The sequence below is a fragment of the Anguilla anguilla genome, chromosome 1 (genome assembly GCF_013347855.1).
Source record: "Anguilla anguilla isolate fAngAng1 chromosome 1, fAngAng1.pri, whole genome shotgun sequence".
NCBI classification, from domain to species: Eukaryota; Metazoa; Chordata; class Actinopteri; order Anguilliformes; family Anguillidae; genus Anguilla; species Anguilla anguilla.
In genome coordinates this window covers 20,106,186-20,128,981 of record NC_049201.1, presented here as the reverse complement: position 1 = coordinate 20,128,981, position 22,796 = coordinate 20,106,186, and the positions used below count along the sequence as shown (strand labels likewise).

Genomic DNA, 22,796 nt, shown 5'->3' with positions numbered 1-22,796 from the left:
GCTGAGGGGAAAGGCGTCAAACCACATGACTTTGAACGTGGATTTGTGCTGAAAAGCATTTTGTGTGCTTTCGCAACTGGAAAGCACACCGTGTTGACTTGCTTAAGACCACAGAAGTCTCACATTTACTTTGCTGCGTGCGTAGCTCTGCTGTGGGCTCCGTTTGATGGAGCGTGTTCATTTTAAGAAAACCGTACACGTCAATTTAAGGTTGTCCCTGCAGCCATGTACAGCACTGCAGAAGCCGTGTGTGAATGTACATGCAGACATATCGTAATAAAGCCAAGTTTATGGGTCTCCTGGAGGGCGTGTCCAGATAAAGTGGGTGCCCTTGGTGTAGTGAATCAGCCCAGTGGCCTGGAGTCCATTCCTGAGTATGGCAGTGTTGACTGCGTCTGGGAGTGCTGTAGGCCAGGCGTAGTCAGCCATTGTGTTTCTCAGGGAGGGAGGGCTTCAGTTCTTGTGGTTCCTCTGATGGATCGAGTACCCGCAGTTTGCCTTGACCTGCTGTGCAGAGAGCGCCGACCAGCACAATGGCTGCACAGATCAGCAGGTGTGTTGCACAAGAAGCGTGTGCTGTGAACCGCATTCTTTGGAAAGCATGTTTGCACTGAATTGATTTGGTGAGTGGGAAAATAATATTGAGGATTCCCGAATTGGGTGAAAAATGAAAGATGGGAGAGAAAGTTGTTCAAAAATATGTTTTATCTGGAAGATTATAGCAAGTGAGTAAATATTCCAGTGAGGTTTCACCCGAAACCTGCTTTTAAATTATAATCAGTTGCGCAATTTCTTTTCTGTTTGCCAAAAATTGTAATGGCTTTATAAGAATTTTAACCACATGCTGAACACTGTATGACTGCAAAGCAGAGCTGCTGTAAAGTACGTCTGCTTTGTTTGATTACCTTTTTAGGGTTTCATTTTAACAGCTAAATATGAAGGAAATCATTTTCCATTTTTAATTGTGCATATTAATCTCTAATGCTTCATTTGGTCTGTTAGCTTTCTTTCGTAAGCGTTCGAATTGGTCGTGGAAAACTATGGAATAAAAATGTTTCCCATGTCCCATGTAGTGAGATAAGTCCTTAAATAGTTCCTTTACTTCATGATTCAACTTATGAATTATACAAAACTTGTAATTTCCATTGGTGGTCACCCTGTGGCAAAATTGCAGTAATCTCCAAGTAAATTTTTGCATGCAAACTTTTTTGGGGTGTTGTTACTCCTCAGTGTTTAAGGCATCGATTATAAATTGGTGTCGTGACTTGTCTTGTATTGGCTGGCGTTCAGTCCAATTTCTGTGCTCTGCTGCAAAGGAGCAGTGAGGGAACACTGGATAGATGGATCGCCAGCTTTGTCTGACTCCTGTTAGGTGTAGTCGCACAACCCTGCTGCTGGAACTGCATCCAGGGACCTGCGGCTTGAATTCTGGTTCCACCTGCTTTACTGTGGGGCGGAGCTGGAAGGGCCTCAAAGCTTTGCAGCTCACTGCAGTGGGGAACCGCGCACTTAGCTGTTGCACTCACTGCTTGGCACAGAAAAATCTGAGGTATCATTTCCATGAACACGATGTCAGACGGCACAAAAATACGAGTGAAAAAAGGAAACCACTGTTTAACAAAAAAAGAGAAACTTTGCACTTTAGCTTGAGTTGAGCGATGCATACAGTCTTTGATTTATCATGTGATTAGCCAGCTCAAAAATCGTGGGTCTTAGTTTGACCTGAAATAGCTTTGCTTTGGCTGTTTGGTTTGTGTTCTGTTCAGCTGGAATGTCGATGTGCCTTATCGGAACAGTCTGTTACTGTTTCTGCTGTCAGAGCTTGGACACAGGCGGCGGGAACTTTCTAGAAAATAGTTTAATTGTTACAAACCCAGCACTTATCTCAGGGGAGGTCAAGGAGAAATACATCTGGCCGTTAAAAGCCAACGGCTGACATTTCTGTGAGAGAAACTGCCTTTCTGCTGTCTGTACCTGAAGATTGTCCATCAAATGTGTTTCTCTGCAATCTTCTGCAATTGTCTACGGTCGGTTATGGGCAGGGGCAGCCAGGAGAAGTGCTGTGAAAGGTGAAGCGGGTATGGGAACGCCATTCGAACCCTTTCCAGCTTCTGTGTTTTGGCGGCCCATGGTTCTGGGGGTCCCTGTTTCTGGGTCCTACAGTAGAAACACCCCAAATGGGACCATGTGTCCTCAGTCTTCTGGCCAAGTGGCCCTGGGGGGGTGGGGGTAGGGGGAGGGGAAGGGGCTCTTGGATTGGCCGGTTGCATAGACAGACGGACGGAGGCGGGCGCACACACGGGTGCTGCACTGTACCATGGGATCGTCTTTAGCAGTGCAGAAACACAAGCACGAGGTCCCAGTAGCCATGGGCCCAGTGCATGAAGCCATTTGCAGTCGTTTGTGAACCCCTCTCTCTGGGTGGAGAAGAAAAGGCGGTGTGTTTGCGGGAGCAGGGGCGGGCGTGCGTGCGTTAGACGGAGGGGCTGCAGCGATAACAGAAGGACGGGTCGCTCTTGGACGGGGGGGAGAACGCGTGGGGCTGTCCCAGCTGTACCAGACAGCTGGTGGGTGCAGATTTTTGGTCTCCGCCCCGGGACATTGGTTATCTCCTCACAACACACAGTGTCTTTATGCGGCAGACTCGGGGTTTTAATCCGGGTGGGGGGGGGAGGGGGTGAGGGGGTGAGGGGGTGAGGGGGGGGGGGGGGGGGGGGGGGCTATTAAAAAAGTAGACCGTCACCGACACCAACCGACGGGAGGGAACACGCTCCGGGCTCCGCACGGCCCAAAATGGAGGATTCTTTTGTTCTGAAAGCGGGCTGTTAAGCGAGCCCCCTGGCCGTCTCTCCGGGGGCTGGGAAAGTTAGGAGCGGGGCTGTTACCCGTCTCATTAGCGCCTGTGTGCTCGGGGCCGGGCTCCTGCTAGAGCAGCAGTTTAGGAGATTCTGGCAGTTCCTCGATACAGGCCCACACTGTATTACCATTCTCCCACTGCACCGGTGCAACCAGGGTTCGCGTGCGTCTGTGTGGACGTACGTTGTACTTTTATCGCGCTGAACCGGTTGGCTCTGCCTTCTTGGATTACTTTTGCTTTATTCCACTTCTGCTTGTTTGTCAGGGGCCACATCGAATTTTTAAAACGTAAATGACAAAATATGACATGATAATGTCATTTGAAACTATCAAAGCTGACCATAAGCTGCAGTCCCTGGTCACATATGGCAATAAAATGCATTACAAGAGAAGCGATTCTTTGCAAGAGACATGGTGCTTCGAGGAGACGGCAGGGAGAGAACAGTCACATGTCACATGATCTGATTTAGATCGGCTCGCGCGCGTGGTTTGGGTGGAGCCGTCAGCAGGACTGGCGCTGTGAGGGCGGTCTTGGAGCATGCAGCCGTCGCTTATTGCAGTCAGCATTCAGGGCTAATAATGAAGCCTGGCGCTACCAGAAAACATTACATTACATTACAGGCATTTAGCAGACGCTCTTATCCAGAGCGACTTACACAACTTTTTTTTACATAGCATTTTACATTGTATCCATTTATACAGCTGGATATATACTGAAGCAATTTCGGTTAAGTACCTTGCTCAAGGGTACGACGGCAGTGTCCTACCCGGGAATCGAACCTGCAACCTTTCGGCTACAAGTCCAGTTCCTTACCCACTGTGCTACACTCGGACTGCGGATGGAGCGCGCCCCAGTCCCGGCAGACGACCGCACGCAGTATCACCTGTGCAGCTGCGTTAGCTCGGCTGAGGGAAGCGCACTGAAACCGGAACAGAGCCGCCATTCTGGACCCAGTCAGCCTGCTTCGCCCCCGGCGCATCGGAGCCCTGCTCCAGCTCCGCAGTGTCTCAGGGTGACGGGGAGGCCGACAGGAGCAGCGTCTCGGCCGAGAGGGCAGACTGCGCGAGACCCCGAAACCTGCAGAGAGAGAGGACGGTTTCTGTAAGACATCACTGCGACTAGCCCTCAGCGCTATTCTCTGGGTGCCCCGCTTCTCAGTAAATGGTGAGAAATCAATATGACAGGGCCCCACTCTAAATCATGTCCCCTGGCAGCCCGGCCACGTGCGCTTTGTGACAGGGACTCCGGAATCGCGGCTTCGCTGCGTGGAATCCCCAGAAGGATCCGGGGACTGGGTTTTCCCAAGCCTCGTGGCCTTGTTGTAGTTAGCTATCAAGTACAAGCTTGTACTCTACCGTGTTTGCTGTTCTATTTCAATTGAAAATACCAACTGAAATGAAAAAAAAAAAAAAGAAAACACTCTGCTCTCTGGCTCGGTAGTTGAGCTTTGTACATCTTCAGTGTGAGAATTAAGGCAAGAAACAACCAAAAGAAAAAGGATGAGTTTGAGGAAGACATTTTTCACGTGAAGCAGACCGGCCGGCGCCCCATCGACCGGCGGGGATTTGCCGGAGGAAGATAAGATGCAGATTCCTGCTAGCTGAGCCCTTTTTATTGGCGATTACGCGTCGCCCCGCGGGGCTACCGGCCAGACTGCACTGAGACCGTCGGGCTTTGATCGCGATCAGTGGGGCTTATGCATTCACTTTAGTGATAACGGTGCCTTAACCGGATGAGCCACCGGCAGCCCCGGCAGTGCTCGTTATCGATACCCTCCTACCGGAGTTGCCTCAGTTTCCCTGCATGCATTGTGTGGCCCATGTGCCCTGTGTGTGTGCAGCTTTGTGACTGGGCCGGGGGATGATTGTGTGGGGAGAGGACTTGCACACGTTTGACAGAGGTGGCGAGAGATCTCCATCTGGACTGCGGCCAGCTCGGGTCCGGTCAGTGCCCTGACATTACATTACATTACAGACACACTTACCCAGAGTGCACCTCTCTGGAATACAGAAATGCGATATCGCCAGCAAGGCACAGAAGCTCATTAATAGTCTATCAGTGTTGCGTTAATCCTAACAAACAACAATTTATATTGTTAACAAAGACTGTACTACTAGACAGATATCATACGGTGGCATAGTGGTTAGCACTCTTGCCTCACAAGAAGGAGGTTCCGGGTTCGAATCCGGGTCTGACCAGATCCTGTCTGCGTGGAGTCTGCATGTTCTCCCCGCGTTCGTGTGGGTTTACTCCAGGTACTCCGGTTTCCTCCCACACTCAAAGACATGCATGTTAGGCGCGCTCCTGCAGGTGCCCTTGACCAAGGCACTGGCCTCAGAACTGGAGTTGGTCCCCAGGCGCTGCACTGTGGCTGCCCACTGCTCCTAAGTAACTAGGATGGGTCAAAATGCAGAGGACAAATTACCCCACGGGGTTCAATAAAAGTATATCTAATCTTTACACCGCTATAACTACAGTATTATTCAAAGGGTAATCTAAAGAAAGAAAGAGAAAATGAAAGCTTATCTACATGGGGTCAGGGGAGCCAATCTGGAATAAGACAGAGGGCCACCAGCCACCGCGCTCCTTCCGGAACATTCTGTGGTACAGTGCGCTCGCACTGGGAACACGCTGTCCCATCATGGATGCGGGAATTAAAACGGCTTATTTAATAATGCGCTGTAATGCTGTGCTAATGGGGCGAAGCACAGAGGTCAGCAGTAAAATGATTACTTTCATTATTAGTAGTAGCAGCATTTTACCACTACAGAGTTCTAGAACAAAGACGTGCAGTAAAGAGAAGAAAAACTGAAACAATCACTGGAAGATTGAGGATATCTTTGTGTTGCTATTACTAACATAACTCTGATTCACGTATTGTGCTTATTTAGGCTATCTCTTCCACTGCACTTCAGCCAAATGGCTGTGATAAAATGTGTACAGAAGCTGGGCTGGCGTTATATAACTTTATAAGTCCCAATTCATTTTTGTTCTCTGTAGGGGACGTGAGTCTCTGGTCCTAATCTCAAGAACTACTTGAGATAATATATTTTACTATGCTGAAACCTACACTACAAGGGACATTCAAGGAATGCAAACTAATATTTTTTAAATTATTTTCACGGAAACAAGTTTTTGTCATCCAGTCACTTGTATTATGTAAAAAAGAAAACTTTTTTCCACCAGATCTCAGGAGGAAAAGGCTTGTGTGCAACTCTAGATTTGTGTTTTCGGGCCCTTGGGTGCCTCTTAACTCAAGTGGCCCCTTTATGATGTCTGGCCTGCCGGTTTCATGGTTATCTGTGATCATTTACCCTGATTCGGAGCGAGCCCCCCCCCCCCCCCCGCCTCTGTTTGAAGTGCCGCCCGGGGTATGGGATCCAGGCTCAGCCGCCGTATTGTTTTACAACAAGGTGCTCTTTATGCGCGGCCCGCAGTCAGGGGCTCGTAAAGAGGGGCTCATCTGAAGAGGGCTGGGGGGGGGGGGGGGGGCTGGGGGGGGATCAGCGCTGACGGCCGGTCCGCCGATCCCTCTGATCCATGTTTTCTTTGGGGAGTGGAAGGCCCTGCTTTTCTCATTAACCAGCCTTTTCTCTTTTTTCCCCCCCATGGGGGCAGGGCCAGGGGCTCGGGGGAGGGGGGTGGTGGGGTGGTGGGGTGGGGTTAGGGACCCCCCGGGGAGAGGTGGCCCCGCCCCCTCTCAGGGCTTATCTGGATGCTTAGGCGACGCTTCCGGATGAAAATAAACGGATTGAGAGGGAGAGAGAGGGAGATTGAGAGGGGAAAGATGGAGAGAGAGAGAGAAAAGTAGAGGGGGGAGAGAGACGGAGAGGGAGAGGGAGAGACCAAGGGAGAGTGAGAGGGAAAGATGGAGAGAGAGAGAGAAAAGGAGAGGGGGGAGAGAGAAGGAGAGAGGGAGAGAGAGAGACCGAGGGAGAGTGAGAGAGAGAGAGGGTAGAGAGAGAAGGAGAGAGGGAGAGAGAGAGACCGAGGGAGAGTGAGAGAGAGAGAGGGTAGAGAGAGAGTGAGAGAGAGAGGGTAGAGAGAGAAAGTGGAGAGAGAGTGAGAGAGAGGGTAGAGAGAGAAAGTGGAGAGAGAGTGAGAGAGAGTGTAGAGAAAGAGAGAGAGAGAGAGAGAGAGGGTAGAGAGAGAGAGAGAGAGAGAGACGCTTGAATATTTGATAGCGCGTGCGTGCGCCTGCGTGTGAGCCGGGGGGGTGGCGGGAGCGCGGCCCGCTCCTCAGACGTCGGGGCGGCGCTACGGCGCTCGTGAGGCGTCGTCTTCCTTTCCCTGCGTTCCCCTCGCCTCCCTCCCTCCCTCCCTCCTCGCTCTTCCTCTCGTCCTCATCGCTGGCCGTTGTTCTCCGCAGAACTCCGCGCTCGTAAACGACACGCTTCCTTCTGAAATACGGCTTTGTTTTGGCGCCGGGCAGCACCCCCCCGATATTAGCTGTCCCCCTGAAATGGATTCCTGTGCGCGTAACGACTGCGCATACGACTGCGCTGTCGCGCTTGCGGTAACTGCCTTTGCGCTGTCGACGGGAGGGCCCACGTCCGCGGAGCAGTTAAATTATGTCGATTGATGTCGGTGGTCACCGGTGTGAATGCTAGCTCCTGGTACTCGGACTCTTGACCATTTGAGAGGCGCATTGGGGCCTGTAACCAGTAGGTTGTTGGTTCGTTTCCCAGGTTGGTTCATAGGGGGGCTTCGTTCTTTTTCAAAGTTCTTAAGCTGATGAATTTGACGAGCAGACATCCTGCTGTATGGGTGGATAGCATGCGGAACGTAAGCTGACTGTTCAGTCACCCTGGATAGGAGTGCAACTTAAGCAAATAATTTATATTAGATTTCTCCTGGGAAAGGCTCCCATTGCGTGCCTGTGCTGGAATTCTTATTCGTTCCAGCGCTGTTTGTTTTCCCGCTGTCTGGACGCTGCTGCGCTCTTAACCGCTTCAGAACTAATCCTGTTATCCGTCTAACGTTTAAAAAAAAAAAAGGGAGGGCGTGCAGTTAGCCACAACCTACAGGTAAGGAGAGGTTGTATTTAAAGAAGAGGGGTGGAAAGAAGTCTTGTGAAGGAAAAGCACGTTTTGCGCAGAGGTGTAATGGCCGTCTCTTCTCTCTCTCTCTCTCTCTCTCTCAGGTACAACGGATCCCTGCCCAACGGAGACCGGGGTCGGCGGAAAAGCCGCTTCGCCCTGTACCGGCGGGCCAAGGCCAACGGCGTCAAGCCCAGCACCGTTCACATCCTCAACTCTCCGCAGGCCAGCAAGGTACCCGCCGCCAGCGCCCGGCCCCTGCCACTCCCGAATCCCCCGCCCCTGCCGGGCCCGTCCCCGAGCCCCCGGAGCGCTCCCCTTAGAGCTCCGGGCTCCTGCAGGAGCGGGCCGGGGGGCACGCAGCTCCGGAGGGGTTAAAGCCCTCCTCTCCGCTCGCTCCTCTGCCCCCGCTCGCCAGGAACAAAGCCCAGAGCAGAACGAGACGTCTGTCTCCTGGCATTCCTTTATTTTGGTAGCTTAGCAATGCCGCAAACATGCAAGGGCCTGTTTACTTTAGCGTTTCTTGGAGAGATGCATTTCACAAAGCCCTCCCCCCCCCCCCCCCCACTCCCTCTCCCTGAATTCTGACTCCCGTTCTTGATAAAACACACTCCTCCACTTTGCCCGTAATCAGCGCTAACTGCTGCTCAGGCCTCTTCTCGGTGGGTGGTGTGGCGTGGGGGTGGAGGTGGGTGGTGTGGCGTGGGGGTGGGTGGTGTGGCGTGGGGGTGGGTGGTGTGACGCGGGGGTGGAGTGGGGGGGGGGGGGGGTGTGAAGAGAAACTTGGGCTGCCGTCTCCTCATAGGATGTGGCTCTGAGGAGAGAGAGCACATGCTGTGCTGTCAGTCACAGGGTGTGAAATGCGGTCAAGGGGTCCCTGCCCCTCCCCCCTCACCATTTCACCACCGTGCCCTCGTATGAGTACCCCAGGAACAGGATGCAATGACCACAGGCTGCTGTCTGCGTTTGGATGTGTTGGGTTTCGATAAGGCAGGAGTAGATGTGAATGCGCTGCTCGCGTCCCCTGAGCAGCGGGAAGCTGGACGGCGGCGCCCCTCTTCACCTCGAGCGTCCTGCGGGGGGCTGGAGGGTTTCGGGCGGCACCTGCGCTCCGCGCCATTCGGACGCTCACGCGGTCCCTCTCCTCTCCGGCCGTGCTGGAAGACCGGCAGGTTCCCTCCGGCTGGAGTCCACGGCTCGGACGCGGCGCTTGTGGCGAGCGTGGGAGCTGTGAAAGCGCCATCAGATGGCTGGAGTCTGTGAAGCTCGCGGCGAAAGACGGCGCGAGCGCCTGTGAAGGCCTCCCTCGCAGGTCTGTGCTCGTCGAGCGCAGGTCCCGTTTGGGGGAGGAAGGAAAAGCGGCGTCCGAAATACAGGATCCGGGTTTCTTAACGATTTCCCCACTCGCGGTCGAACGGGAGTCCTTCTGGACTGGTCTCAGAGGAAGTGTTGGATGTTCTGCAGAGGAGTGGTGGGGAGTCATGCCCAATTCAGCAGTCCCTGTAGAGAGAGACCTGCAGACACGGCTCTGACTCTCCTCTGCCTGCTCCAGCTCTGGAGCCACACCGCTCCGTTTCTCCCTCTCTCTTCAGCTCTTTCTTGCACGTTTCTTTTCCTCTCTCTCTCTCTCCTGCTGTCTCTCTTATGCTTTCCTGCTGTCTTTCTTTCTATTCTCTCTGTCTCTGACTTTTTCTCCTCCTCCTTCGTTTTCTTCTGACTGTCCTCGTGCTTTTCCTGTGAAGGAACCCTGTCTGCAAATGTCCCTCGCTGCAGACTGTACACTTGTTCTTCACTTCAAACCTGCTCTCTGTTCCTCTTGACTACTGTACTCCCTCCTCTCTCTCTCTCTCTCTCTCTCTCCCTCTCTCTCTCTCCCTCTCGCTCCCTCTCTCTCTCTCTCTTCCCCCCTCCTGGGGTTGTGACCCTCTTTCTTCTGATTGGAGACAGGAGTTAGCAGTGTTGCTAGGCAGGTTTTCACGGGTGGTAATTCCTGGGGGAAGCAGGGGGGGGGGGTGAGGCATTGCTGAAAGTGGGTTACGTTGGGCCTGTCAGAGAGACTGCAGTTCTGAGTGCTATTCCATCAGATAACGTCTGAACTAATAAGTGCGGAACCCCCCCCCCCCCCCCCCAAAAAAAGAAAAAGTTCTAGGCATTCTCAGTTGGACAAAAATCACATAAAATTTCATACATTTTTAACAAAAATGCAGTTAACGTTACGTAATCACGAGAACAGGCCGTTCAGCCCAACAATGCTTGCCATTTTTGAGTTTTCAGGTTTGTTCGTTCATTCAGTGTCTGTGTTAATACTTGTGCCAAGCTACTTTGCTTATGGAAAATGTTGGTAAGTTAATGTTGCCAAATTAGTTAACTACCATTTTGCTAGCCATTTGCTCGCATTACTGAGCTGTTCTGATACAGACAGGCTGGCAAAGGGAGGTAGGTAGTTACTGTAAATAATGAGAACTGTGCTTTCTGATACTTCTCAGTGCTAGTTTGTGGGCACGAGGAGATGGTTGTTTTGCAAGCGTGTTTACGCTTGTGCTTCTGCTTTTCTGTGGAAGTTGCCCTTTAAAACTGGCTATGATTTAGAGAACTCTCTTGACCTCAGAGTTTTCCACACATCAGAGGTTCACAGCCGGGCCGTGACGTTTGCTGGAACTTACCGGAAAGTTCTTCGGCGCAAACAGGGCGGCGGCCCCGGCGAAGAGGGTGCGAGTGACGCGGGAGGAAGCCGCGCTCTGGTGCCTCCAGGACAGGCCCTCTTCAGCCCGGCCTGTCTTTTTGTAATTTATCTTTGCGAGGATAAAATCTGACCTTTGACCGGCATGCGCGAACGCGTGCGCGCTAGTCACGCTCGTTAGCGAGTCACCGCGCACGCGGAGAGGAAGAGGATGTGAGGTGAAGGGAAGGCCGCGCTCGCTGCCACGGCCACGGCGAGGTGTTTTTTCGGGAAAGCAGAAACCCTTCCCACCACCACCTCCGTTTCTCCCGGGCAGCCCGCGTCAGCCCGTTCCTCTCACAGGAAACCGCGCCGACCGTAGCCAGCCACGGTCGGCTCTGAAACGCTCGGGTGTATTTTGGGCCGAGGGATTTTTGGGAAATGGGAGGGACTGTTGGCGTTGGCCGGCGTTCCTCCCCGCAGCTGCGGAGAGGAGGCTGAAAATAGCCCCCCTTTCAAGGGACGGGCCGGCCGCTTCGTCCCGTTCGCTCGTGGTGGGAACGGAGTCGCCTCTCTCGGACACGTCCCTCCCTCGCGCTGGCGTCCGGCAGCCCTCCAGCATCCCAGCATCCCCACGGTCCTCCAGCATCCCAGCCTCCCCGCGGTCCTCCAGCATCCCAGCCTCCCCAGCTCTCGCCCCGTTCTCCAGCTTTCCCTGAGCGTTAGTGAGGCGGGCGCCTGATCTCCTCTGCACCGCCAGGCCCCGCGGCTCTCTCCTTTCGCTCTCTAATCTCGGGCTTGATCCCGGTTACGGGGCATATGCTCCAAGATCCCTTTCTTCAGTACGGCCTTCTTTTTGGGATGGGCGCGTCCCCACCCTGCCCCACCCCACCCTGCCCCAGCACGCTCTTTGTGTCCTGCTACCCAGCACTCTTTTGGGTGCCTGATCTGGCCCTCAGTGACTGAAGCGAGTTGTAGAATGAGGAAGCAGGCTGTGTGCTGTGCACCCCCCCCCCACACACATACACACGCCCCCCGTGTGGGTGGTCCCACAGCCTCCCGCCATTTGCTGTGGCGCTACGCGCCGATCCCACCACGCCTCGAGAGAGCGCGGCCCTCGGCCCATTGGCTCTGGTGAACTGTGTCGGGAGGGACCCGCGAGGGGATTGGCCGGTCCCCGCGCGCTGTGTCCGGGCAGAGAGGACGCCCCTCTCGTCGGGGGGAAAGCCCGACCGCGCTCCCGCACGCGTGCGGCCGGCCGGCCGCGTCCGCACCGGTCTTTAGAGCGGCTAAGTGGAGAAACATGTTGGGCAGGAGCGGTAGGTGCCATTTTAACCCCGGTGGGGATCTGCGAGGCGCTGGCGGGGATTAAAGTATCGCTGTGACACGGGGGTCTGGGGAACTCTAAACACATGACGTAGCGAGGAGTAATCCGGGCCTGTCTCCGGTTACACTTCTGTTACTCCACAGGCATCTGAGCGAAGGCTGGTCTAGAGTGAGTGAGTGAGTGAGTGAGAGTCTTCTGGTGTAGGGGGGCGGAGCCAGACCCTGTGGGCGGAGTCGGAGCTGTAAAGTGAGTTCAGTGAGGGATCATCGTCTGAGGGAGGGGCTTTGTCGGCCACCCAGACCACAGCGCCGTTTGAGGTGGGGGGTGCGCGCTTCCTTAACGACGCCTAGGGCTGCAGCTGAGCCAAACTGTTAAACCCCACCCCCTGCCCCCCTGCCTCCCCCCCCATTTTGCCTCTGATCCAAATGCAGGCCACTCTTCACCATCTGCCTCCGCCCCTCCCCCTCTCTGCCCCAGTCTGCGCAGAGGGAGGAAAATGGGGTCCTTGTGCTGCGCGGTCCAGACTCCCGGTCCCCGCTAGATGCATATCGCCCGGCAGTGTTATGTGAGCAGCCACACTGCTCTGCTTCTCCCTCGCTCTTTAGCTCTTTATCGCTTGCTTCTTTTCCTCGCTCTCGCTCTCTCCTTCTGTCTCTCTCATTCTATCTCCTGCTGGATTTCTCTCATTCTGTCTCTGTCTCTTTCTTCCCTGTCTCTCTTGCTCTCCGTCTTTCTCTCTCGGTCTCTCTCTCTTTCTCCCCCTCTCTCTTCGTCTCTCTCCCTCTCTCTCTCTGTCTGCCCCTATCTCTCCCTCTCCCTCTCCCTCTCTCTCTCTCTCTCTCTCTCTCTCTCTCTCTGTCTCTCTCTCTCTCTCTCTCTCTCTCTCTCTCTCTCTCTCTCTCTCTCTCTCTCTCTCTCTCTCTCTGTCTCTCTCTCTCTCTCTCTCTCTCCCCCTCTCCCCCTCTCTCTCTCGTCTCTGCTGAGTTTCCAGCGCCAGCTGCGCGGGCTCCCAGGCGTGACCCACTTTCTGTGCGCTGTGCCAGGCGCTCTCTCGTCAGGCAGAAGCGGGCGGAGACGCGGAGCTCCGATTAGAGCGCGTGACGCGCCGCAGAGCGGGCGGCTCTGCCTTCGTTCAGCCCGGGCTGGAGCGGGCGGCTCTGCCTTCGTTCAGCCCGGGCTGGAGCGGGCGGCTCTGCCTTCGTTCAGCCCCGGCTGGAGCGGGCGGCTCTGCCTTCGTTCAGCCCGGGCTGGAGCGGGCGGCTCTGCCTTCGTTCAGCCCGGGCTGGAGCGGGCGGCTCTGCCTTCCGCCCTGAGCCCGCGAGCGTGGAGGGAGCCGTTAGCCGCTAGCCGTTAGCCGCTAGCCCAGGAGCGGTGTAAAGCAAGCAGAAGCCACGCGGTCACGGCGTCGCTTACGAGCCTCACAATCCGCCCTTTCCGTTTGTCCCACGGCATTCTCGGTTAGCTTCTGCTTTTACGTTGTGGTTACCCTGGAGGCTTTGCCCTCCTCTCTGAGCAATAACATTTTTCTGCTGAGCTCTAAGTTTCGCCGAGAGACTCTTGGCGTTTGTCGTGAGAACAGGCGACAGTCATGAGACGCTTTCCCCCTGTCCCTCTCGGGCGGGAAGCCCAGCGGCGCCATTCTAACCGAAACGCGGGTCACCTGACGGCCGATGCCTGCGCAGGTCCAGCTAAGCCGATTTCCGGGAAAGCCTTTGTGTCCTGAACCATAAAGAAGGGCTTATGTTAAACGATACGGTCTCGTACAGTATTCCTTTTCTGTCATGTGGCTCCAGCCCGGCCTGGTACCATGCTGGAGGAAGGCTGTACGCAGGAGAAAAGAAGCATGACGCATTTCTTTGAGTCTTGGCTAATTTTAAGACTATGGGGAAATTTATTTTCAGTCTGTAGACACAGGGACTCCGTAGTTTTTATAACTGTACTGGAAATGACAGGGCAGGGCACTGATGGGTAAAATCTATTGTTTTCGGTGGCTAGTGTCTCATGTCTGTGTGTTGAGGGATGCCCGCTGGCCTAAATGTTGATAAATAACTTTGGCTCTGGTTTGCCTTGGCCTGTCTAAACCCCCTTTCTTTGTTATTTTAAGTTCAGTGTAACAGTGAAATGCTGACGGTCTTTTTACAGATTATTTTAAAGGTGCGGTGTGTGAGTTAAGAGAAACGAGAAAGAGAGAGAGCTGGATCTTTGGGGGGAGAAAAAGTTCCTCCCCCTCCCTTGAAAGCTCCTCTCCCCACCCCATGCACGCACACTGTATGGCACCTGAGTACTGGAGAAGAGAGGACAAGAGCATTGAAAAGTAGGGAGAAAAGTGCAACTCATCGTGTCTCAGAGGAAGGAAAACGCATAACATCGTAATGAATGTAAACAATGAACACAGCTGCAGTTTTTATTTACAGCTATGGGCTATAACTAGTACGATATCATTGGCAAAAATGATTGAGTTTGAAACTGCATTGACGGCTAGGTAGCGGTAGAGTTGGCACTAGCTGACTGTGGTAACAAAGCTAAAAAAAAGTAAGAACGTTAGCAATGCTGCACAGCCAATAACAAATTCCAACAGAAATAGCAGGCAAGATAATTACTCGTCTGGCAGAATTGCAGCAATCACGGGATCACTTTTGAAACCCTTCAAATCTCTGAGCTCTCGGCATCGCTGAAAAAGCCAGACCGATGTTCCCTTGTTTCCTTTTCTGCTAGCCTGCTGTAGCGCTATCTCTGCAGCATCTCTGCTCTGCCCTTATCTGTGTAGCCCTGCCCTGCCTGCCCGAACGGCACTGTGCAACACGCAACAGGACTGACAGGCAGATGGGGAAGCCTCCTTGCAGAGAGCTGTCCTGATTGGTTGGTAAGATTCAGGCGCTGTGAAATTTGTGTGAAGTGGCTGATTTCAGAGCCTGGGGCAGTGTTATAGGTATTCATTTATTTATATCTGTCTGGATGTAGAGGAAATTCACCCAAACGTGGACAAAAGTGGTCTAAAACAAACTTACACACTGCACTTTTAAGCTGGTAATATTTTGTGAGCAGTTGGCTAGTTATCTTTGTAAAACACTGTTCTGGTGCGTGGTTGGGGCCCCATAGTCTGGTATCATGTCCAGGCTAAGCCAGTGCTGACTGAAGCCAGCAGCCCCACTGCTCTCACCCTGTTACAGTCAGCTGGAATGAGAGCGAGGGAACACTGCTGGTCCATTAGGGGCCTGCGCTTCTCCTGTGAGCTGCACATGAAGTGTCTTTCGCAGACTTAGTCTGTTGCGAGCCCTACTTGCTCCGTTGTGACTAGAAGTGGCGACTGACCTCGAGTGCTTTGGGGGGAGCACATGCTCGTCTGCACTCTCCTGAATCCACAGTGGAAGTCGCAGCAGTGAGTGCCGACTAACATGACTGGGCATTCCAAACTGAGGGAAAAGAGGGGGAAAAGTCAGTATATTTTTGGGCTTCGGTCTCCTCGTCGCTCAGAAAAATGATTCATCCGCCATCAGTCTGCTGTGTGCATCGTCGTCATTTTCATACGCAGTTCTTAGAAGCACATTTGCATGCTGGGAATTTGAGTTCAGCTGAGAAAATGTATATCTCTAGGGCAGCAAATGGAGAGCAGTCAACTGAGGTGACGCCAAACAAATGTCTCGTTTCACACCAGGGTGATGCGTTGGAAGGTGATTGGTTGGAACAAAAGGCACGAAATCAAAGCCCGAAAGCAGACTGTGAAACAGTGATTTACTGCTCTTTTATTGTGTGTAAGCCAAGCGGCCCTGCCCCACGTCTTTACAAATATTTACGTAGCTGTGCGAGTTACCGTTGTGGCGCAAATCTCTTTCCAGTACTTCTCTCTTTTTTTTGTCAAGGGGAGGTACTTTCATTGTTTTGAAATCTTGGCCATTTTCTGCTGCGTTGTGTGCATTGGCTGACTCGTTATGGGAAGTGCTTTGAGTTAGCAGGTTTTAGACACCGTTTATTGGGCTGCATTCTTTACATTCTCCATTTGCTGGGTAAACACCCTTATCTGCCCTGATTTACATATATAGTACTTCCTGCATTTCGTCCGTTTGTAAAGCTGGATATTAAGCAGTAAGTACCTTGATTCGGCAGATCTTTAAGCCTGATTCACGAAAGTCCGATAAATTGTGGAAATAGATTCTTACGCTTTAAAAAATAACGTTTAAAAATTATGGAAACCTTGAAAAATTGGAAATATGTGGGATCTATATGGTGTTTACATTTTTAATTACTTAATTAAAATGTAGGTTTTTATTTATTTATTTATTTATTTATTTATTTATTTATTTCCCGTGTGTATTCTGAATCAACAAGATGCTACGCATCAGCAATGTGGACACGCAAGCTATTTGGCTGGCCAGCTATCTACTGGTTCAATATATGCAGTGTAGTTTAATGGTCAGGGAACTGGGCGTTCAGCTTGTTGGTTAAATTCCCAGGTGTGGACTTTCATTGTTCTTAACCTGGATTTTATGTATCATGTGAGATGTATGATCTCTCTTGTGGTACTGTGTGGACTCTGGTGTGTAAAGTATTCACTGGCTCACAGCAGACTTCATCAATGGAGTGCACATGTGTGGATGCAGCTGCTGTTGTGGTAACTCAAGGCATAATTTGAGATTTCTAACTTATTATAATCTTATTATAATTTTTGGAGCAACCTCTGGTTCTTTTTGGTTTTAATTTGAATTAAATTCCTGCAAATGTCTTTTCAATTATATTATTTTTATGTTCTTTTTGTGGTACAATATTAAAACTAGACAATGTAGTATTGAAGTTTAGCCAACTATCAGTGTTTTGACAAAACTGGCTCTTACTGTTAGGATGGGAGAAGTGTTATCTACTGAAAATGCAGGTTTTCCCCTCTGAAATCTGTAGCTTTTAGATAACGATGTCATTGGTGGCTTTTAGATAGTGATGTCATTGGTGGCTTTTCGATAGCGATGTCATTGCTGGCTTTTATATAGCGATGTCATTGGTGGCTTTTCGATAGCGATGTCATTGCTGGCTTTTATATAGCGATGTCATTGCTGGCTTTTATATAGCGATGTCATTGGTGGCTTTTAGATAGCGACATCATTTGTGGCTTTTACATGGAAATGTCATTGGTGACCTTTTAGACAGTGATGTCAGCAGCGGCGTGTGAATGGGCAAGTTCTCACCGCTGGCTCTGTTTCAGGCGGTGAGCTGCAGGGGGCAGCACAGCATCTCCTACACTCTGTCCCGGAACCAGACGGTGGTGGTGGAGTACTGCCATGACAAAGACACGGACATGTTCCAGGTAAAGGAGCAGCCGCAGCCATCCGTGGCCTCCAGTACCAGCCTCACACTACACCGACCAACTCCACTAGCTCAGCAGCAATATCAAGTAGCCTGCGAGTAATGTTGTCTAAACCTCTCAGTTTGAGTAGGGCAAGCCTGCGACACAAAGCCTTCAAGGTTTATGGTATTATGGAGGAATTATCTGCCTGCCCAATCTGGGATTATTTGTAGCCACTGCGCTGCCGCCCCCTGACCTGGGAAACACTTGTGAAGTGTGCCGGCCTCTGGCCCGGAGCTGAATCTACAGAGTAAAAGCTGCACTGTCCACAAGCTCGGTACAGTGCTGCTACTGCTCTGGGCACATGCTGCTTGTTTAACATGGCAAAGTCAAGTCAGCGTCCAGATGCTTTATTTATACATGTGTCCACAGGACTGTTTGTAAAGCACTTTAAGTGTAATTAGACTGATAGTCTAAATTGAAACCTAAAACTAGGCCTACCTATGCCGCTAGTGCAACTTGCATTTCCATATTATTCTTTTGAGTGTCATGTTTCAGTTTTTCCCCCCTTCTCGTGTGCAACCTTGACTCAATTGTCGGTGTATAAATTTCTTAACATACTTAAAAATATATATTTAAATGGAAGCATCCATTTAAGGCATTCGTGCATAATTCAGATCTTGAATCTGGTCTGGCCCAGTTGGCCGTGACTGAATCCTGCAGAATGACGCCTGATTGGCTGTCACATCGCACAGGGAGGGAGGGAGGGAGGGTAAACCCCGCCTCACCAGTCACCGGTTACTACCTGGTCCATTAGGCACCTGCAGGCTTGCTTTGTTGTCCCTCCCAGGTGCACAGTCCCCTTGCACTGCTAGCAGCTAAGCTGACAGCTCGCAAAGCGAAATATAATTGGTCGGCTGGCTTTGCGGCCGCGTCAGTGGGCGCGCTGGCTAATCCCAGCCCCGATCACATGACCTTTTTCACACGGCGAGTGAGAGTCTGTGTGTGTCTGTTCCCGTCAGATCGGGCGGTCGACGGAGAGCCCCATCGACTTCGTGGTGACGGACACGGTGTCGGGGAGCCAGGGGGGCGAGGAGACCCCCATCACGCAGAGCACCATCTCGCGCTTCGCCTGCCGGGTGGTGTGCGAGCGCAGCCCGCCCTACACCGCCCGCATCTACGCCGCCGGCTTCGACTCCTCCAAAAACATCTTCCTGGGGGTGAGTGTGCGCCCGAGGGCCGGGGATCCCTCTTCCTCTCTCTCTCGGGTTTCCCTCTCCACCTTTCGGGTCATGTTCCCCACGCGCGTTCAGGCATGGCTAAACGCTCTGACTCCGGACCGCTTCCTGATTCCTCTTACCTGATCCGCTCGCCCCTTTCCAGGAAAAAGCGGCCAAGTGGAAGAACCCGGACGGTCACATGGACGGGCTGACGACCAATGGCGTGCTGGTGATGCACCCGAGGGGCGGGTTCACGGAGGAGTCCAAGCCCGGCGTGTGGAGGGAGATCTCGGTCTGCGGGGACGTCTACACCCTGAGGGAGACCCGGTCTGCGCAGACGCGTGGCAAGCTGGTGAGCACGGCTGCAGAGGCTGCAGGGGCCCAGGTCTGTCTGCAGGAGAGGAGCGTGCTTCATGGTCCCATAGGGGATAGTTGTTTTTGGTTACTAACACATGTTCAACTGCTTTGACAAATCGAAAATTGTTCATTTTGAGAACTGAAGTGGTTGGTGATATTCATGTAACTTCTGGTTTCTTTAATTGCACATATGCACACTGTGTGTAAATGTACAATCTGAGCAAAAATCTCAGATTTTGTTGTGTGTATAAAGCAACAAATAGTAAACTACTTCAGCATGTTTTTGAAAAACCTATTTTAACAATAATATATTGCAAGCTATTCCTGAAATTTTTTTTTCTCATAAATACAGTAGAATTAATTTCTAGTCTCTTGACGCTCATTCATTTTCACAAGACCATAATTGCACAAATCCATATACTTTCTTATTGATCCTATAATGCATGCTATGGAAAAGCAGCGAACCACAGACCAGCACGGCTTTCTGCATTGTTGAGTGCAGTGCTTACCACCAACACGGTGGCCAGAGTTGGTGTGAACTAATTTGCTGATGAACAAAAGATTGAATGTGCACAAAATGGCTGCTGGGGCGGGTGTGAGAGGGCGTGTAAAGAACCTCCGTGTGAAATGGTAAAAACAGTAATGCCATTGTTTTTGGGAGAGAGCGACTGTAGTTTCCCTACCCACTGAACAAGGACTCCTGGTAGAGGTGACCCCTGTTCACCGCAGGCAGGGAGAAAGAGCAGAGGGGGCCACTCATTTGGTTACGATGCTATAAAAGCTGCTTTCTGCTTGATGGTAGAACCCCCCACAGATTGTTCTGTGTTGTGTGATTAAAAGTGCAGGAATGAGACTGATTGTGTTTGTCCCCTGGAGTACGCGCTTGGAAGGGAGCGTTTAGCACTGCAGAGAGCGTCACTCCTTCAGAGCGGTCGCTGCCCTAAAGCACGGAATGCAGACACGCTGGTTTTCCTTCCCAAAACGCTTGTGCTGAATGCGAGGAGGCCACAGGTTGAACTCTTGTGGTGGGGCAAGGTGTGCTTTTCAGCTGTTTTGTTTTTTTTTTTCTTTTCTTCTTTTTGTCCTTATGCGTTTGTCCGATAGGTGAAGAGTTCAGAAGCTGTGATTGAAGCTTGAAATATGTGTGATGTCATTATTTTATCATTCTTTGCTTGGTGACTGAATACAATGTCTGCACATTGTGGTATTTGCTAACACTGCAGCATGTGGTAGTTTAATTAATGCAGTACTTTGCTGTCTGTGCCCCTGTGTAAAGTTTAGGTTGGGTGTGCAGAAGTTTACACCCATAATGTAATTCTGTGGTGTGTACGCGTGTGTGCTGAACGGTGTGCGCCGCCCCCTGCAGGTGGACAGCGAGAGCAACGTGCTGCAGGACGGCTCGCTGGTGGACCTGTGCGGGGCCACGCTGCTGTGGCGCACGGCCGACGGGCTCTTCCACACGCCCACGCAGAAGCACCTGGAGGCGCTGCGGCAGGAGATCAACGCGGCGCGGCCCCAGTGCCCCGTGGGCCTCAACACGCTGGCCTTCCCCAGCATGCAGCGCAGCCGCGCCCTGGGCTCCCTGGAGGACAAGCAGCCCTGGGTCTACCTGGCCTGCGGCCACGTGCACGGCTACCACAACTGGGGCCACCGCTCGGAGCAGGAGCCCAACGCCCAGCGCGAGTGCCCCATGTGCCGGGCGGTGGGGCCCTATGTGCCCCTGTGGCTGGGCTGCGAGCCGGCCTTCTACGTGGACACGGGCGCGCCCACGCACGCCTTCGTGCCCTGCGGGCACGTCTGCTCGGAGAAGTCGGCCAAGTACTGGGCGGAGATCCCGCTGCCGCACGGCACGCACGCCTTCCACGCCGCCTGCCCCTTCTGCGCCGCGCCGCTCAGCCTCACGCAGGGCTGCGCCAAGCTCATCTTCCAGGGGCCCATCGACTGAGGGGGGGGGGGGGTTTGGGGCGGGGGGGGGGGGGGTGGGCGAGGGAGGGTGGGGGCGCACTGTGAAGCTCGAGCTTAGATTTTTCCGCCAACCGCGTCTCGCCGCCATTCTTTTTACCGCGCCTCGGGAGGAGATGCGTTCGCCCCTTGGCGTGCTGCTGCAAGACCGACCGCGGGTGTGTGGAGGCGGACCCGGTCAGCCGGTCCGGTCTCGCGTTTCGTGCGCGGCTTCAGATCGTGAGGGGGTGTAATCTTTACACGCTGGCCTCTACCCACCCACCCCCCCCCCCCCCCTTCCTCCCTCACTCGCATACTCTCCATTCCAGAGCTTCCACGCCGTCCGCTCTCACAGAACCCATCGGGCTCAGAGCGGACCCAGGGCGAGGGACAACGCTTCCTCCGCGGGGACACCTCCTCTTTTAACCACACCCGACAGCTTTTAACCGACTTTAGCATCCCGAGCATTTTTAGCGTTCCTCACATTACTCACATAGAAAGGCTAACGCTAGGGACGACACATTTCGCATTACTAGCCCCCCAAACTCAATGGGCGGCGAGCGGGGGGGATGCCGTGCTGTGTGCCCTGTGGTTCCCTGTCTCCTTTCTCAGAAGCGCGGTGGGGCTTGTGATCTTACACGGCTAGACAGCTGGACTGTTGTCTGGGAGGAAGACAAAAGGGGCCGGGGCCAGGGAGGGGGTTGTGGGTAACTGGTTAACTGCTCCCCACTGGTCCCAGAACTCTGATTGGTGAGAGCAGCTGGAACGTGTAGCAGCACAGAGGTCAGCTGGAGGTCAGTGCGTATCCAGCTGTGGGCTTGGGGAACATCTTGCCGTTTCTGATTTTTAATTAGATTTTTCTTTTTTTCGTCTTGAATATTGTATAAAGTTGGATTCCAGTGCCTGGGGTCCCAGCCAGTCCCTGGGAATATTTTTACCAGATGGAACAAAAATACTATTTTAATGAGAGGGGAGGGTGGGGTTTACATACAAAAGAAAAAAAAAATGAAATTCACGGAATTTTTTTCCTCTTTCTTGCAAAGGAATATTTTACTACACTGAGGCCCTTGTACAGTTTTCTAATTTAAATGATGTTAATATATTTTCTCTTAAATACCATTTTGTGCATGTGGATTTGCACATGCGGGTGTGTTTGCATGTACAAGCGTGGCTGTCCACTGGTTCTCCCAGGCAAGTTCTTTCTTTGATTTCCCCCTTCCGAACTAGGACAAAATGATAATTTTATGATCCTGTTGTTTTTTAAAATGATAAACTGCAATAAGAAGCCACAGGGTCAAACCTGTGGGACGTGACGATGAATGTATTTAAAATACGCAAGTTTTTACCGATCTCTGGTGCTCTTTCTCTAAGCGAGTTTTTACTTTAATCCTGTCTATCTCAATTGAATCGCTAGTTTCAGTTGGCTTTCCCTGTGGAGAACAGGCAGCGCCAATCGTGCATCCAGCCACACCCGCATGCCAACCTCGGTATACTCACACACACACACACAAACACACACACACACATGCAAATAGCCCCTCTCACTGTGTTTAACTTGCACTGTTGATTTCTAAGCTTTATTTTCTTGCTGTGTTTCATCACAAGGTCTTCACAGTCCTAACGAGGGGCACAGTCTACTGTCAAAAGGGCTCATACCAAATACTAGTTTTCTTTCTTTTTAGTCAAGTTACTGAGGAGTGCCGGTTACACAAGCCTCTCTGTCGGCCTGCCATTAGCGTTTCCGCTTTCCGAAGCGTTTCTTGCGTTTAACGGTACTAATTACAGTAAATGAGGGGCACCAAAGGCAGTGTCATGGAAGCCCAGGCTTGGCGCTGTTCAAACCAAAGTGTATCAGCCAAGAAAGGTGCTCCATCCCTCCCTGTGAAGAAGGACATAATCCATATTCTATTTGTCAGGCATAACTTTGATAGATAAGCTCATTCAGCTATTTTGACAAACATTTTCTTTTTGTATTCCCCTTGCATATATCACAGTGAGTGCCACTGTGACCCTTGTTGAGCCCACGATTGGACTTGGCCTTATCCAAAACCTGTGGGCTGAAGGGGGAGGGCTTCTGTGGGAGATATCCCACGTGGTTCGGGTGCAGTCCTGTGTCTCGTAAGA

At 52.2% G+C, this 22,796-nt stretch overlaps 1 protein-coding gene across 2 annotated transcripts in view; it reads left to right on the top strand.

Annotated features, from left to right (window-relative positions):
- The window catches only part of peli2 (pellino E3 ubiquitin protein ligase family member 2), a 28,365-nt gene extending 7,683 nt beyond the window's left edge, over nucleotides 1–20,682 (top strand). Inside the window, exons 2-6 of one of the 2 annotated variants that reach the window (XM_035403144.1) lie at nucleotides 8,001–8,130; nucleotides 17,074–17,175; nucleotides 18,177–18,374; nucleotides 18,538–18,726; nucleotides 20,098–20,682. In XM_035403144.1, the coding sequence (XP_035259035.1) occupies nucleotides 8,001–8,130; nucleotides 17,074–17,175; nucleotides 18,177–18,374; nucleotides 18,538–18,726; nucleotides 20,098–20,676 (1,198 nt within the window). In that variant the 3' untranslated portion in view covers nucleotides 20,677–20,682. Of the gene's footprint in view, nucleotides 1–8,000; nucleotides 8,131–17,073; nucleotides 17,176–18,176; nucleotides 18,375–18,537; nucleotides 18,760–20,097 lie in introns of both variants that reach the window. The other variant, XM_035403135.1, reaches the window with a different exon arrangement.
- Nucleotides 20,683–22,796: the final 2,114 nt, after the last annotated feature.